The sequence below is a fragment of the Brachycentrus maculatus genome, unplaced genomic scaffold (assembly GCF_059751285.1).
Source record: "Brachycentrus maculatus isolate JH-2025_06_01 unplaced genomic scaffold, ASM5975128v1 h1tg000144l, whole genome shotgun sequence".
NCBI classification, from domain to species: Eukaryota; Metazoa; Arthropoda; class Insecta; order Trichoptera; family Brachycentridae; genus Brachycentrus; species Brachycentrus maculatus.
In genome coordinates, this window is record NW_028280897.1 from 3088991 (window position 1) to 3106644 (window position 17654).

The following is a 17654-nucleotide window of genomic DNA, read 5'->3' on the forward strand; positions in this document are numbered from 1 at the left end:
CTAAAAAAACCTTTATTAGATGAAGAAAATACGGGTATTTACGGGGCTTGCGACCGTCATAGGCTGGTTTAAGTGATCACTTTACACATGTGTAAGTACCGTATATCGTATATAGTTATTTTAGTATATTGGACGCACTCAAAATGTTGTAAATAAATTATCTGGTCAAATTATAAGCTAAATAAAAAATAACTCCTAAAATTAATTACATCCAATGGATCTTTTTCAGACGGGAGGAATATCTAATTTAACATGATCAATCTATAAATGATTGTATTAGACTCGTTTTGAGTTTATAACAGCCGATACAAATTATATTTTCATTCAACATTTTCTTTTGGAAAATTCGCCTTCGAAAAAAACGTTATTTTCGTAAGTTGGTAATGAATGACGTTACAGAAACGATGGAGTTATTTTAATGTTGGTGTCATTGCTAAATTATGTCTATGGCTTTCGAGCTTGTCGCAAGCCAATATAAATTCCGATTGAATTTTTTTTTATTAAATATATAGAAACATCTATGAGAAGATCAAGCATTACTAAAATATTGCAATTTACCGATATTATCAAAATTAGTCATCTTTTTAAAAGCATTTTTGTTGAAAAAATGCTGGTCCAGCCGTATTACCTTTATTATTAAAGCGTAACACCTAATAAAGGCATTGAAAGGGTTAATTAGAATTCGGTCTACCTGATGACAGTGTGAAATTACAATACCTGATCAGTCACAAACTCTTGTTTTCCAGCCACCAGCCTCAGCCAAGGGGGCGGCGTGGGGTCCGAGGAGACGGAGGAGGATGGATGGTCGCAGTGGAGCCGGCTGGTCACCGACTGGGACGCGCAGTGGAAGAAGAGGTGTCCTCAGATCCGGGAGCTGGTCCGCCGCGGAGTGCCGCACCACTTCAGGCCCCTGGTCTGGCAGCTGCTCTGCCAAGCCGACCGCACTCCCGAGAAGAAACTCTACGCGGAGTATATGACTGTAAGAACATCATCAAAATATCTTTCTTTATCTTAAGCCTTCTGATCTTGACTGCTGGATATAGGTTTCTTTTGTATCCTTACATTTTTTCGGTCTGTTCCTGCTTGCAGCTAGTTTCTACCTCCCACAGCGACCATCTTCCGACGGCTCTTTTATTCTCCCAAGGTCTCCATTTAAAAATTTTAGGGGTACATCTTGTGAGGTCCTATCTTGCATCATATCCCGTCATTTTCATCTAAAAATCTTATCGATGGTTGAGCTTCGTCTGAGTTGAAATTGATGTTTAAATAACCACTCAATTGTTTAGTTTTTTGTCCTAACAATGCAGCATCTTCAATACTGGAAATTGATAACTAATGTGTTCAACTTATGTACAGTATAATATGCAAGCATCTACTGGTTCATTCATTTTCATTCATTCTTCTTTTTTGACACTTTTAGTACTGAGTTTCACGAGTCTTTGCTAATCTGAAATATTAAGATTAGAAAAATAGCGTTCAAAATCAAATTGTCTTGGCATTGAAATGGGGGTTTGATGGAGCGATTCGTGGTTCTAGAATAATTGGAGGTAGAGAGATCTCCTTGACGGCTACCGACTACCATTCTGTCAGGGGGCTGGAATATCTCGCGCAGCTAGTACAGTGATATTGCGTCATTTCCTGTGCTCTAATGCAATTGTTTGTTCCAGGCTTGCTCGCCGTACGAGAGGCAGATTCGCCGTGACATCAACCGCACATATCCTGAACATGATTTCTTCAAAGAGAAAGACGGGTTAGGCCAAGAATCCCTCTTCAACGTTATCAAAGCCTACTCGCTCCATGACAGAGAGGTTGGCTACTGCCAAGGGTCTGCATTCATTGTCGGCCTTCTACTTATGCAAGTTAGTTGATACGATCTTTAATTAATTACTAAAATCCCTTACCTTGTGGTTAAAATCTTCACTCTGAAGTCCGTTAAAAAACTAGAAAAGTATCACTAGAAAAATTTGTTTTACATAAATATTTTTTTGACATAACATTGCATTCAAATACATGTGTTGTTATGAAACAGTGACAAATAAAAGTTTTTTTTTATCACACATGTGCCGTCCGCAAACACTGCTCTTCCAAAAGTGTTAAGTAGTCAATTTGTCATTCTCAAATTGAGTTTAAGAAATTTAACGTTTAAAAAAAAATTCCAGATGCCAGAAGAGGAGGCGTATACTGTTTTCATCAAGATAATGCAACACCACGGAATGCGTGAAATGTACAAGCCTCCCATGGCGATGTTGGGGCTATGTCTTTTCCAACTTGAGAACATGGTCCAAGAACAGCTTCCAGAATTACAAATGCATTTCAGGCAACAGGTATTTTTACTTATTTGTTTACATTTTCATCGGCGGTTGGTACAGTAGAGTCCTAAAAACTCAGTCTTATTTAGACCGTGGTCTGGTTAGAGGGTGGCCTAGTTTGTGAAAATACCGGGTTATCAGGAATGTGGGTAAAAAATAATGAGTGTTTTACTCAGAAAATACAGTACCGTACTTACTTTAGCCTTCTTCTTGTGTTCAGTATTAAATAAAGGCCTCCCTCTTGGGCTTCCACAGTTCTCTGTTGGATGCGACTCTTCCAGTGCAGGCCCGCCAATTTTTTAATGTCATCGGACCATCTTGTCTGGGGCCTATACACTCTTTAGCGTCCTGTTTTAGTCATCCAGTCAAGTACCTTTTCGTCCATCTATCCTCAGATATACGTGCCACATGAACTTCTCAGATCCACTTTTGTCCCGCAATTCTTTGAGCCACATCTGTTACCTTGAAAAAATAATTAATATGACTAAGACATTACTGTACTTGTATGTATTGTTTGTTTGAGAATTCAACAGATAATAAATTGCCCAAATACCCTTGTCCAAAGGAAAAGTACACACTTCATTTACTGCATTTTATTTATTAGCCTACTGCATGAAAATTAAAATGAATGAATTCAAAGCGTGCAGTAATTTAGCTGATAAGACAGACCTCTATGCGCATTCTTAGATAACACCTCAACGGAAGTCATATTTAAAAGCATGACTGAAAGGAACATCAATCAAAAAATACTTAAAAAAAACTGGATCGAGGCAATGCTTTCTTATAGAATTGTCAAGACGACACTCTTAGACAAAACTTTAGCTGTTTGAATAGCAAGAGGATGCCCACAAGGAGGGGTATTGTCACCTCCGGAATGGTCCATCGTAGTCGACAGCCTTTTGTGGCTCTACGAAAAATCTACATTCTCTATTATTGTGACGCACTCGCTTGCTAACGAAGTCACATCCTTGGAGGACCACTACTGGACTCTGAGAAGGTGAAGCTCCTACCACCAAGACAGGTTGTGAGTTACATGACACATTTAGTCTTGAAAGTGAGCTGTGATACAGAGGGAGGCCACAATAGACCTTATATGGTCGCAGTGACATAAGGGATGCAATGATTCCTTGACCTCACAAAAAAATATAGACCTCAGAAAAATACTTTATGATGGCATAAAGCTGTCTATAATGGAAATTAACTAGTCGACCTTGCAAAAACTAGCTACTTTGTGATACGAGACAACAACAAAAAAATAGACTTCAGAAAAATACCTTATGGAGGCATAAAGCTGTCTACAATGGAAATTAACTAGCCGACCTTGCAAAAACTGGCTACTTTGTGATACGAGACAATAAAAAAAAAAAAGACTTCAGAAAAATACCTTATGGAGGCATAAAGCTGTCTACAATGTAATTAACCAGCCGACCTTGCAAAAACTGGCTACTTTGTGATAAGAGATAACAAAAATAAAATTAAAATAGACCTCAGAAAAATACTTTATGGAGGCATAAAGCTGTCTTCAATGGAAATTAACTCAAAACTTCGACCATGCAAAAACTGGCTACTTTGTGATACGAGACAAAGGAATGCGGGACCTTGAATAGATCTGCGCGAGGCGTTTTTTCGCCCTGCAAAGGTTTGACTGCGTTTGCCGGACTGCCGGGTTATCCAGTGTTGAATTTCAATACTCTACTGTACTCTCCAACTCTCATTGTATTCTCCTTTAGAGTCCATGTCTCATATCCAGCGCCTATCTAACCTAACCTAACCTAACCTAACCCTAATCCCGATTTGCTCGTTCTGGTCAAACCGTATTATTTTTTGAGGTAGTTGAATGTATTCTCGCAGGGTGGCTCTATGTGTATGGACTGTTGTGGACTCTAGCGCCCAATGTCAGTATGGTTTCCTATGCTACCAGCACATCGTAAAAAATTGTTGGCAGGTGGTTTTTTCATCATGCATGGTATACTTATCACATTTTTTTTCATTCAAACCCTTATCCGCACCCCAATAGTGCATAGGGCACTGCATCATGCAAACGCACTATTATCTTGATCGTTTTAACATATGAAGGAAAGGTGATCAGCCCTCTGCTTCCGGTACCAGTCCAAGGCATTGAATAAATAAAAGAGTGAAAAAATCATATTTATTTCACCCCCCCTCGGAACAGAACCCGGGACCTCTAGTACAGTAGCTGAGCGTGCTGACCATTACACTACCGAGGCGGACATATTGTGATACTTATCACAAGTAACCGCAAACCCAACTCCGATATGTACAATTTTTTTTCGAACAGTTGACATTTACTATCAAAATAAACAGAAATAAGAATATTTGTGCTACCTTTTGTGTTACTTTATTTCCAGAGTGTTCCCACGTCCATGTATGCGAGCAGCTGGTTCCTGACACTGTTCACCACAGTCTTGTCTCTGAACATATCCTGCAGGATAATGGATGTCTTCCTTATGGAGGGAATGGAGATCATTTTCAAAGTCGCCATGGCTTTACTCACTATGGGTAAAGAGGACCTGTTGTCCATGGATATGGAAGCCATACAAAAGGTAATTAATTTTTTTACCCTCCTATTTTTTTGAATTACCTAACTCCAAGTGACTCTAAAATCTAGCTACAGGTTATGCAATACCGCTTATCATAGCCCTGATTAGGCTTCAACTTTATAAGGTGTATAGCTTGTACCTACTCGTGAGTAGATTTACTCTTTATGTTTAAAGTTACTATAATTCAAATTCTTGGCAAAAACACTCGCGAACCCTCTCTTACATTAGGCCCTCATATGAAGTCTTAATAGCTAAGTTAGAAGTGCTGCCAAATTGTTAAAAAAAGTACTAACCGTATAGCAGACTGTAAAATGCACTTTTTTCTTTTAAAAAATTGCCTTTGAAATGCGTCTTATACTCAAAATCAATATAAAAATGTCCAGTGTTTGAACCGGCAACATTGTAGTTATGGGAATCGTAAAATAAAAGATGTAGTCCACTACACAACACCACACATGTATTTTTAGTACCAAAACATACTACAATTGTGTAATGCCATGTTTTCTGAGGCGACCCACACTCTACTTATAATTATGAAGATTTTCTTCAAGTTCTCTTTTTTCTAAAAATCTTTTTTTAGTCTGGCTTTGCAATCTTTTAATAAAACTGGTAAAAATGTTATTTTATAAATAAATTTCTTTAAACTGAGGTGCGTCTTATATTTCTTACTGTCATTTAGTCCGTGTAAAATACGGTGTCTTACAAATTACTATTTACAGTAAATTGCTTAGTTAAGACTTGCTTGATTAAAATGCCACCATAGCGGCTGTAGGCGGAACACTCATTACATTTGCTAATGATGTAACGAAAAACCATTGTTCCCAGACTGTTTTGAAGATTTCCAGTCATGCTTATAAAATCTGTTTCTTTCTAATGTCATTATCATTTGTTTATTTTATTAAATTGTAACATTATTCATATTCATTGCACTGTTTTGTCATATTAGAATAACAAAATAAATTTTATTCTACCTCTACATGTAATTTATTTCCATTTATTAACGTCATCATAAAAATGTTACAACCCTATTGTACATATTGTACTCTCTCAAATACAAATAAGCCTTATACGATGCCCTTCTGAAATTCGTAAAAATTAAATACATTAATTTAATTTTTAATTACTTACAGAAATTCCACACTAGAGATTTTTTTCGTTTATTTTTTTTTTAATATGTACGAGAGGATTATACATTATACTAATCAAATATATTTTTCAAAGTAACCATATTTTAAAATATTTTTTTTAGTATTTCCATAAAGACTTGCCCGATAAAGCTGGCACAGATCCCGACAGTCTGATGAATTTGGCGTTCTCCATCAAATTTAATCCGAAAAAGATGAAGAAAATGGAGAAGGAGTACGCTGTCATTAAAAGCAAAGAACAGGAGGAGATGTCAGAATTGCGCGTGAGTAATTTAATATTTAGTATATATGTCTACTCCTAGGGGTGAAGGGGGTTACTGCTATAAGGGAGAGGAAATAGAGGAGGAACAGAAGGTACTATAGAAGGGAAAAGGAGAACAGCAGCAATGTTTGGTCATCCAGGGTTACATATGTGAATATAGGTTACATAGAAACAAATCATTTTTCAAAATTAAGTATGTAAATTTTCTTCCACGAGAAATTATATAAACAGAAAAATTTACAAAAAAAATGACAATACATTGATATTATACAATATTTATTTTATGAAAAATGTTTCAAGTTAGATTGCGGCTTTTTCCATTTGGGGCGTGTAGTTGGACGCCCTTCATCAAACTCAAAAACTTAATACAAATGACATATTTACCAGTTTATACGTTCCCTAGTTATTATCCTCATGGATCCTAGGGAATTCTGAGGAAAAGCCGAGCCCGTGAATGAGTGAATAATGTTTGATTCCAGAAACTTCGGTCTGAGAATCGCTCCCTCCGCTGCGTAGTGGACAGCCTGGAGTTGGAGTCGGCTTCCCTTGCGGAGAAGTTGGTGCGCTGGCAGGTGGAGGCCGCCCGTGGCGCCGAGACTGAGTACGCTCTGCAGCAGCAACTTAACGAAGCGGAACGTAGATTGCAATTAGCCCGGGAAAACCACGAACAGGTAAACCAACCTCAAAAATGCGCTCTGCTTTTTGTGTTAACCCTTATCTAATAGTTTCATATTACTATACACATACTTTTCAATTCACTCACTCTCTCTCTTTTATAACCTCTCTTTCCCATACCACATACGGACATTTTAGCTGTGAAATTCATTCAGAATAATAGAAAATGCTTTAGAAAAATCTCTTGCATTTTTTAAGACTTTGTCTCCAAATAACAAGGGCTATATTGGCCGTTCTTTAGCTATAACAAATCCTAACAACATAATTCAATATTCATAGCTTTGTCATTTTTATGAAGGATTGATTGGTATTTTGTACTGTAAGAAACATATAATATTAGCTATATTTGTTAGTTTCCTTGAATATTTTCCACATTTGATATTAATGCACTTTTGCTTTTAAATAACTGGCTAATGTTTAATTAATATTGCCAAATCTTCCATTGAACATACTCACAAATTAAAACCTTTTAATGCGACCATTTACACTTAACCTTTAGGAGGGCTCGCGGGAATCCTCTCTGGGCTATGTGGCCGTAACGAAAGAAGAAATACTCCAAAGGGACGAAATGATAATTTGCCTGCAAGAAGAACTGGTGAAGGTGCGACTGAGCGAGGCGGAGAATGATGCCCTCATTAAAGAACTGCGCGGTAAGATCGCCGAGATGGAGCAGGACCAGAAGTCCATGAGGGAGACGGCCGTAGATAACTCCGTAGCCCATCTGCAGGAGGAACTGATAGCCGTGAAGCTCAGAGAGGCCGAAGCCAATTTGTCCCTCAAAGACCTCAGGCAGAGAGTCGCCGAACTCTCCGACTCGTGGGCCAAACATCAGCAGGTTAGTAAATTGCCTTTTTTACTTTTGGCCTGCTTGACTAACATGTACATACATGTATCTCACCCTAATATATACATATATATTTAAAATATATATATTTCCTACCTCACCCTACATCCAGGACTCGGAGTACACTGAACATCAATCCGCTTTGTGAGATCTTCCCTAACATTTCTGAATAGTCGAGTCTATGAAACCAGATTGGTCTATATTATAATCTGTAGACCACTCTGGTTTGATCGTTTTTCCATTTAGAGCATTTTTGATAGATGGTCATTATCAAAAGTTGAATTTAATTTAATTTAATTTATTTATTATTATTTGTAATTCTTTTCTGTGATGAAAAAACAGACAGATTTAAAAATTAATCCTTTTGAGCTTTTATTTCTTATGCATTTTAAAACTGGCTGTTAATTTCTATTGACAGGAGTTGATATCAAAGAGAGAAAAAACAAAGCAATGGTTGTTTTATTGGATAGAAGTAAAGTAAAATTTATCTACATTTAGCACTTTTCAAATTACATAACATAATTCGAAGGCATGGCCTAGGTCACGTTGTCCATGATAGAAGGACCTACAACCTGAGGACGAGGAGAGCTGACCCCAACAGTCTACAAAGACGATAAGTTGGGGCCAGGAAGATCGTAGATAGCTTAACAGAGACAAAATATCATTTTTAGTATTTGACTTGGGAGTCTGGCTCTTAATAGGAGTTAGGACCTATTCACCTGACCAGTTGACATTTGTGCCCGTGATATTTTTAGGAACACAAGGGGGAGTTGGCTGCATCCAGCCAGTCTTCAGACGTGATGAGCACTCCTAAGAAGCTTCTCCGCGCTTGGGAGAACCGCTCTGTTAACGCACAGAAACTTGAAGAAGATCTGATGTCCACTCAAATCCGAGAAGTTCAAGCTGTCACCGAGCTAAAAGAGCTCAGACTTAAGGTTTTACTTTATTTACTCACTCACTTATCTGATAATCTGTAATAATGTAACTGCTCCGAATCAACAAAAGAAGACAACATTAAATATTTGGGTAAAATAGACTAAGTTTAGACGAAAATATTTTTTTACATTTTGAATGGGTTCAAATACTAGTTTGTCATCAACATCAACATCAACAAACCTGGATTGTCTCCAATTGTAGAAGCTATTTTTATATAATTTTTTGACATCTCATCAGAGATCAAGAAGAATATGGAAGTCTGGGCATTTAGGGGGCTGACGACCGTCGTAGGCTGGTTTAAGTGGGTAGAATTGGTGAAAATATAATATAAGTGCGTCATAATACTCATGGGCAAACTGTTTTCAGGTAATGGAGCTAGAAACGCAAGTTCAGGTTTCGACCAACCAACTCAGGAGACAGGACGAAGAGAAAAAGGGACTGGTTAACGAAGTGGAGGAGTGTCAGAGGAAAGTGAGGGACTTGATGACCAAGCACAAGGAGCAGAATCACAAATTGTCCGATCTTCAGACCAAAGTATGTCAAATATGTCATTTTGTAGTATTTTACGAAAATGGTGCTATAATAATAATAACAAATTCGAATAATTTATAAAGCGCCATTTTCGTAAAATACTACCCCAAGGGTTTTCTTTTTCTAACCTTTATCCGCACCTCAATGGTGCATAGGGCACTGCATCGTATAGAAACAGTGTTATCTTGATTGTTAAATACACAAATGAAAGGTGATCAGCCTTCTGCTTCAGGTACCAGTCCAGGGTCATATCTAATTAATATTATACTGAAAAATTACTGATATTTATATTGACCCTCTTGGGAATCGAACCTGGGACCTCCAGCATGGTAGCCTAGCGCGCTAACCACTACACTATGGAGGTGGACTACCCCAAGGGAGCTTTATAAACTATCCAAAAGTATTATTATCCCTGTTATTATTATACATTTAAAATTTTATTTTGTAGATTTTCTTTTATAGTATTGTAATAATTCTGTGTCTTGTTTTATAGAGCCAGTATTCCCAAATGCTCGCTAATCTACGCAATGCCGATGATGCACAGAAAATAGCCGAGCTTAATCAAGAAGTATCAGTATTGAATATGAAGGTATGTTGGATCATTGTTCCATCTTTTCAGTCGTTAAAAAAATGTTAATAAACGGTTTGGATATGTGGAACGAATGAGTAGAGAAAGAACGGCAAAACAAATTTATGAGGCGAATGTTGTTTGAGTTGGCTTGGCCATGTACTCCGCATGACTCCTGAGAGCCTTAATCAAGCTTGCCTCTTTTACAAGGCATCAGGTTCGCGCCGCCCAGGACGACCACTGCTGACAATTCGTCGGCAGTTCTCGTCAGAACTTCGGGACGCGGATCTGACTTGGGAGGATGCAAGGGAGCTGGCAGCCGACAGAAAAGCCTGGAGACAGTTTGTGGACTCCATATGCTCCACCTAGGGAGCGGATATTGTTAATAATAATGTTGTTTGAAATAGGTGCCGAGGAAGACCGAGGAAATCTTGACATGATTAAGTATATCAAATACTTCCTATCCTACGTCCAGTACCTCATATCCTTAAACCCTCCAAATATTAACCGTTTGAGTGCCAAAAAATGCATACAGTTTCTTGTAAAATGCCACCAAAAAAACATCATTTTTTATGAAACTATATATTTTTTTAAAACCCCATAAATTCTTTGAATTTTCATGAATTTTGATGATTTTTTCGGTGTTTTATTAAAGAATGTCGAAATATTTGAAATAAAACGCTTGTATAAATGAATACAGTATTTTATTTAGAAAAAAAGAAAGACAAAAATGAAAAACAAAAGAAAATCAACAACTCTGCTTTCCTGCACACGCCGTGTGGACACCCTTCTTACAATAAGCACAAATAGTCGTTGATCTACGCAGCCCAGCACCATCTTTATTACTACAGACCAGAAGAGTTTTCAAGAAATTGTTGGGCATATTTGTTGGTTTCATTTTTTATCGTTGTTAACAGAATGACATTAAAAAATAAATCAAAATATGATATGGGTTTGGAATCACGCGGAGGAGGATCCCGAAGTCCAGGCGTTTCGAAAAAATGAGAATTTTCGGTAGAAAAATTGGTTCCGGGAGGTACATTTGTAAATGAGTAATTTCTGGTGTTACTCTCCATTTCTTGGTCACGATCAGAAGAATTACTGGAAATTCGCATCCTGCGGTTGGGAAACACGGATATGACATCACTCTCACCAGAGCTACTCTTACTCGAACTTGAATTAGAGGAGTGGAAATCGTCGCTCCCGCTATCAGACATTTCAGAGGACGCGCTCGACATTATGTTTTTTAAATTAACTAAAATAAAAAAAATAATAAATGAATCTGAAATTTAAACGGTTTACTACGATCTTACAACTATTAAGATAATATTAGAATAATATTTACCAACGCCGCAGCACCACACCCTACGTACGCGCGAATCAGAGCACGACTGACGCAATCGACGGAAATCGACGATCGGCAATCTTCGTTAAAACACGAATCGACGAAAATCGACGATCGGCAATCAAACGGTTAATATTGCATTTATAAAACACTGGAAAAATGTAATGAGTATTAGAGATAATTTACATTAAATCCTCGATAACTCAAAATCAAAAATAGATATATTACAAAAAAGTGTTATTTATGAAATTTCGTGTGGAGGTTGCGATAAAAAATATATAGACCAAACCGCGAGAAATTTAAAGATTAGAATTAAAGAACATCGTAGTGGTCTTGTTAGTAATTATTTTTCGGAATTCGCAAATCACATAATAGACACAAATCACTCATTCCAATCTCATAAATAAAAATTATTACACCTTGTACCACATAAATTATTTTGAAAATTTTGAAATTCAAAAAAACATAAATTCTAATAATAATTGATTAAATAATATATTCTTTCAAAATTCTTCACCTTTGCTTTCCATTTTTCCTTTGTTTTCAAACTCCGTCCCTTGACTAACCACCTCCCCCTAACTTATCCCCTCTCGTCATTTATAGAACAGTTTTTTATTTTATATTTTAGTTATTATTCAGACCTGACGATGAAAGTTTAGCTTCTGAAATTAGTACATAGTCATTAATAAACTCAAGTGGTATAAAAACAAGTGTTTCCTTAATCATTTTAACATATCTTACCACAAAGTAAATGCTGAAACAACAAATAAAAGTATTAGAGATTATTAAAAATGTAATGTTACATAAAATAATAATAAAGTATCAGTTGTTTGTGACATATATTTCTCAATTCTGGGTGATTCGCAACAAAAAGTATGTGAAATACTTGGTCACGTCAGGAGTCGGAATAATCAGTGGGTATGTCTGAGGAGATGCATGATGTGAAAAAGGGAAAGATTGGAAAGACCGAGTGGTGTGGCATTCTATTTTCACTGCCTTCTCTACTTAGTTTAACGATTCCCTGCCCAAAGATGACTTCAAATATCTCAATTTCAGATGCAGGTGATCCTGACGGAGGGAGAATTACGAAATAATTTGGGAGACAGTGAGAAGGTCCGTGAACTTCAGGATTTGCTAGCCGAAAAAGAAGCCGAGGTAAATAATCCATACCACCCTATACCCGATGGTGCATAAGGCTCTGCATCATATGGACATAGTTTTATCTTCACTGTTATTTGCTCAATAAGAAACTTTTTGTGAAAGCTAATCTGGCAGTGTACAATTGAGTCCTGGTTCCAATCCTAATGTTTGGAAGTGAAGCATGGAGTTCGCAAAAGAAGGATGAAAATAGACTGAATGCAGTTAAAATGCGATCTCTCAGTGTGGCAAAACCATGTATAATAGATGTTCCAATGGTGATATGTATATATGTATATAAAGAAAAAATGTAAGGCTGAGATAAGCATTATAAATAAATTAATCAAGGTGTGTTAAGATGGTTTACATAAGCGAATAGTGTAGTTTTTAAATTTCTCTTCCTTGACATTTTTTTTCAAGTTTTCGAACTAACCAGGAAATTCTGGAAAATCGGGAGTGTACTGTATTATTGTCAGGGCTGAGAGTAAGGATGATTGAGATTGACTGTGAATGTGATGTGATCAATTTTAATTTTGTGTACTAATTTCTCTCAAGTGGCATGCGTTTTTTATGAACTTAGATGAAATATCTAATCAGATTTTGGGAAATTGTTTTAGTTCTTATCTCCGATCACGAGCCCAGAAACTGAGCCTTGGAAATGGCTCGAGTAAGTGTTCAAAAGTACTTTGTATGATTATTTTCCAGTTTTGATATTGTTCCTTCGTAGGTTGAATGTATCCGTATATGTATTGAAGTACAGTGGAAGCCGGTTAAACGAAGTCTATTTGCAAACAGCGTATGTGACCCGCTTTATATGATCATTGCATTATAAACGAATTGTCTAAAATTATGATTTTTTCCTATGAAAAATAAAACATTTGTGAATATTCTTCATTATTTTTAAACATTTTTATAAAATATAAATACAAATCATATCATGATCACTTTAAAAAAAAAACGGTAATCTCTTGTTGATTTTTTTTCTAAAGGACCTTTAAAAAACCCCCCGTAAATGAGTGGAGGCTTAATGACTAAATTTAAAATAAAAAAGGACTTTTTTTGATAATATGATTTTTTAGGGAAACTAACTGTATGATTTTTATTGGGTCCAATCTTGTTGTACCTCCAGCCATCCAATTGCAGTATCTTATCCTTGCAATGCTTCTGGGCATGTTGGAACATCAACTAACTCCTCATATGGCAATTCATCGTCGACTTCCTCTAAATTTGTTTCTTTATGTCGGATATATTTTAGTTGGGTGCCCACCAAAATATTACTTGACAAGAACTTTAACCTTTGTTTCTTTCAAGGTCTATTTTAATTTATCTTGTATGTGTTTTGTTTACGCTGGGCGCCTTAAAACAAAAATGCTAAGAAAAGACCCGCGGTATATCCGAATGCGCATTATAACTGGCTTCTACTGTAGTACTGTTCTCTTATTACTAGGTAGAGAAATATGTATGCCCTTCAGAGTTTTTAAATAATTTATTTGTTTATTTTTCCGTCTTCGAACATTCTGTTAGAAGATTTTATTTCGAGGTGTTTTGTTGCATTCACTATACTATAAAAATCACCTAACTAACGTACCATTGAGTAGCTTCGCTGCAGAGATAGGCTGAGAAAATAGAACCTCACACCACTCTATCGTTGCAAACAATCTTTAATAAGAATAACTATAATTTTACATCAATTTATTATATAATTATACCTTCTGACTATTATGTGTATAGGTATTAGATAGATAATAATAAAAAAACAGCATCAATTGCTTTTCCACTAATTTAAAAAATCTCTTGAGTTGTGTATTAATACATTCAGCCTCGTTATCAAACACATTATCATAATGATGCTGATTGAAACACGTGTAACAAAAGATTTTAAGAAAAAGTGGTATTCACCCAGTAGAAATTAAATTAAGAATTAAGATTAGATACCATAAAGTGACTGTCGAATCAATTAAGAAAATTGCGATTTGGTTTATAATTCACATGGGTTGTTTTTCATTATTATCCAAAATTAAATTTGTCAGAAATGGTATTTGATTGCAAAATAAGCCTGTTATTATATTTTTCAAATATTACTAAGCAGCTAATTTTTACAGATAAGTTACTTTTTCTTTATTTAAATTCCAAAAACATAATAGTAAATATAATAAATTCACATTTTATTTACATAGAAACTAATACCAAAATAATATATATGATTAAAAAACTTCAAATACCCTTTCAGAAATTATTACTTATTTCTCTGCATTAAACATGGGCAATCATGTTTTGCAAAAAAAAAATTGTACTAGACTACTTTGAAGAGAGTTGTTATTTAAGTCAGCTTTTGGATTGGATGATTTAAAACTAAACACACGCAGTACGCAAATTTCGTCACGCATTGTGTTTTTTTGGCTTCTATTCTACAATATTTGGCAAATTGACATAAAAAAATTAGGCTGAAAAGAAATTAAACTGAATATTATTCCAATCACGATGGAGAACAAAAAAATTAGCGATATAACCATAATCATAATAAAGACAGGTTAATTTATCTGATTATTTGAATTTGCAATTAAATTATTTAAAAACACTAAGAATATAGGACAAATACATGTTGTAATATATATACTATTTTACTAGAAATGTTGAATTCTGTTAGATAGTATCCAGTATACTTAATCATAGGTATTTGAAATGTGTTTTGCATTTAAATAATGTATGTGTAGAGTATGTTTTTTGGTGAATGATTGTTGTCAATATTTTAGAATATTGATGAATACATACTGCTTTTAGTAATAATTCACTACTGTATAGCTGCGTACAAACAAGGAGTGCTCTTCGGTGTCTCCAAGTACATAAATTCACGACTCTCATATTTATGATTATTGTAACCATCTATAGTGGACTAGATCTCTAATTAAAAATCCATGAAGCGTTTTCCAGCTTTACTCAGTTCAACAAAACATGTTTTTTACATCAGCTTAGGTAAATTAAGAATATTTGCAAAAATTTGACAGTTGGTGCTGCCTGTCAATTGGTAGTATTCATTTTTATAGCGGTCAGAGGCGTGCATTATATAAAGGCAGAAAATCAGCGCCTACCCTAGATTACCCGCGTAGAGTGTAAACTTTATCTGATTATATATATGTCAATACATAATACAGCACCAGAGTACCTAAAAAATCTGTGCACATCAGACAAATTGGTTGATAGACGTCTTACAGTTTGATTGGCTACATCCACTGCCATGAGTAAAGTGATTTTCTTTCTTTTAACCCTTTTCATTGGTGCATAAGGCACTGCATCGCATCGATGCAGTGATACTCATTATCATTCATATAAACCCTTATCCGCACCCCAATAGTGCATAGGGACTGCATCATATAAACGTAGTGTTATCTTGATCGTTAACATGTGAAGGAAAGGTGATCAGCCCTCCGCTTCAGGTACCAGTCCAGGGTAATATTGAATAAATGTTAATGTGAAAAAATCACTTATATTTATTTGTCCCTCCCCTGGGAATCAAACCCGGGGCCTCCAGTACGGTAGCCGAGCGTGCTGACTACGGAGGACAGTGATACATTGATTGTTATTTATATAAAGGTAGGAAGATCAGTGCGCTTCAGGTACTAGTCTCGGGTAATATTAAATAAATATTTGAGTGAAAAATCACTTAAGTTTATTATAATCCCCATGGGAATCGAACTCGGGACCTCCAGGATGGTGGCAGGACACGCTAACTATTTCACTATGGAGGCAGACAAATGATCTCAGCAGATTGCAACCAGCGCATTCAATTTGTGTGCCTTTGTTGTTGTAGGACTGATAGCATGGAAAGATCTTCCACCAGCAGTTATAAACAGTGAGATAAGATTTAATTTAGAAAAAAAGAACTTATTTGTTTTCAAAATCATTGCAATGGTTTTATTTATCTGTAATGTTTTTATATTTTTTTATAGCTAAATCATAGTGCCTTTTAGTTGTAATTCACAAAAATGACACTTTATAATCTTTTATATTTATTAAGTGTTATTATTGCAAAATAATTATTATTGTATACCGTAGAACGGGGCTACTTGAACTTTGATGTGTTACTTGAGCCCGGTACAAAAAAATAGATCTGTATTTGGTCTACAATAATAAACGTTTCGACATGATTCATTGTTTCCCTGACAGGTGACACTTATACGTTCATTATTGTAGACCAAATACAGATTTAAATCTTTTTTTGTACTGGGTTCAAGTAACACATCAAAGTTCAAGTACTTATAATGTACTACTGTTCTGATAAAGATAGATATTTTATATGAATTATATTTTTTTTACCTTTTTTATTTTTTGAGTAGATGCCCTCTCATTTTTAAACAACTGTACAAGATTTTTGGTTGTTTGGAAGATATTGCTTCTCAGCAATAAGTCCGCCAATGTTCATTTATTATTATATTAGAATAAATTTACTAAATAAATGGGCATAATTTTCTGTTTTTTGTAACTAAATAAAATTGTATTATTCATTGTAAGTAAGTTTCTGATTCTGTATTGCAGATACTGAGTCTACAGGCGTGGAAAGATAGAGCACTCACCGAACTGCCGGATGGAAGGTTACAAGCTATTGACATGAATCTATCTGCAGACTTTGAAAATGCTTTGACTGAATGAATATCCTACTATTCATACTTCAGAATGTACATAGGAAATGGATTATTTTATTATTTAGACTGTTAACTATTATTTTTTAAATCGTTAATTTATGCATTTTTCTTACAAATATTTACTTTTTTTTTAATTTATTTATGTGCATAGAAACTTAAAGCTTATTTTCATAAACCAAACTACCATATATGACAGAAGGGATACCTTAATGGAGTGGAAAAATATTCCCTTTTTAGCCGCATTTTGAAATATGTAATAGGCTGTTGGGAAAATTCTGTTGTACTTAATTTGAAGCTAACGCCCCCGAAACAAAACTTGTTAAACTACTTTGGTGGCTATTAACACTATGAAATACTGAATGTAGGTCTTTATAAGCAACCTTCATACTTTTGCCGTGTTGATATTCATACAAAATACAGTATTTCAATCAGTCGCCTCTTCTGACATATTAACTATTTAACCGTCAAGAAAGTACTTTGTGGTGACATTTTTACGTACTCATTTGTATTATACGTACACTTGCATGGTGGTTTCCTGACAACCTAATAGGACATCATTTAATTTACGAATCACTGCTAATATTTGGGCCACCTAATTCACAAAATTGTGCAATCAGTGTGAGGCAGAATAACAAGCAATTTTAGAATGACTGGAAAGCAGAGTATTGAATATTGACCAACATTTATTGTTTAATGTTAAA

General features: G+C 35.4%; 1 protein-coding gene across 2 annotated transcripts in view; it reads left to right on the forward strand.

Annotated features, from left to right (window-relative positions):
• The window catches only part of Evi5 (ecotropic viral integration site 5), a 110383-nt gene extending 93287 nt beyond the window's left edge, over positions 1-17096 (forward strand). For both annotated transcript variants that reach the window (XM_088260890.1, XM_088260891.1), the window contains 12 exons: positions 747-979; positions 1668-1859; positions 2160-2324; positions 4679-4873; positions 6120-6278; positions 6757-6948; positions 7452-7787; positions 8552-8731; positions 9099-9266; positions 9757-9852; positions 12233-12331; positions 16847-17096. In XM_088260890.1, coding sequence (XP_088117016.1) covers positions 747-979; positions 1668-1859; positions 2160-2324; positions 4679-4873; positions 6120-6278; positions 6757-6948; positions 7452-7787; positions 8552-8731; positions 9099-9266; positions 9757-9852; positions 12233-12331; positions 16847-16960 — 2129 coding nt within the window. In that variant the 3' untranslated portion in view covers positions 16961-17096. The remainder of the gene's footprint in view (positions 1-746; positions 980-1667; positions 1860-2159; positions 2325-4678; positions 4874-6119; positions 6279-6756; positions 6949-7451; positions 7788-8551; positions 8732-9098; positions 9267-9756; positions 9853-12232; positions 12332-16846) is intronic.
• Positions 17097-17654: the final 558 nt, after the last annotated feature.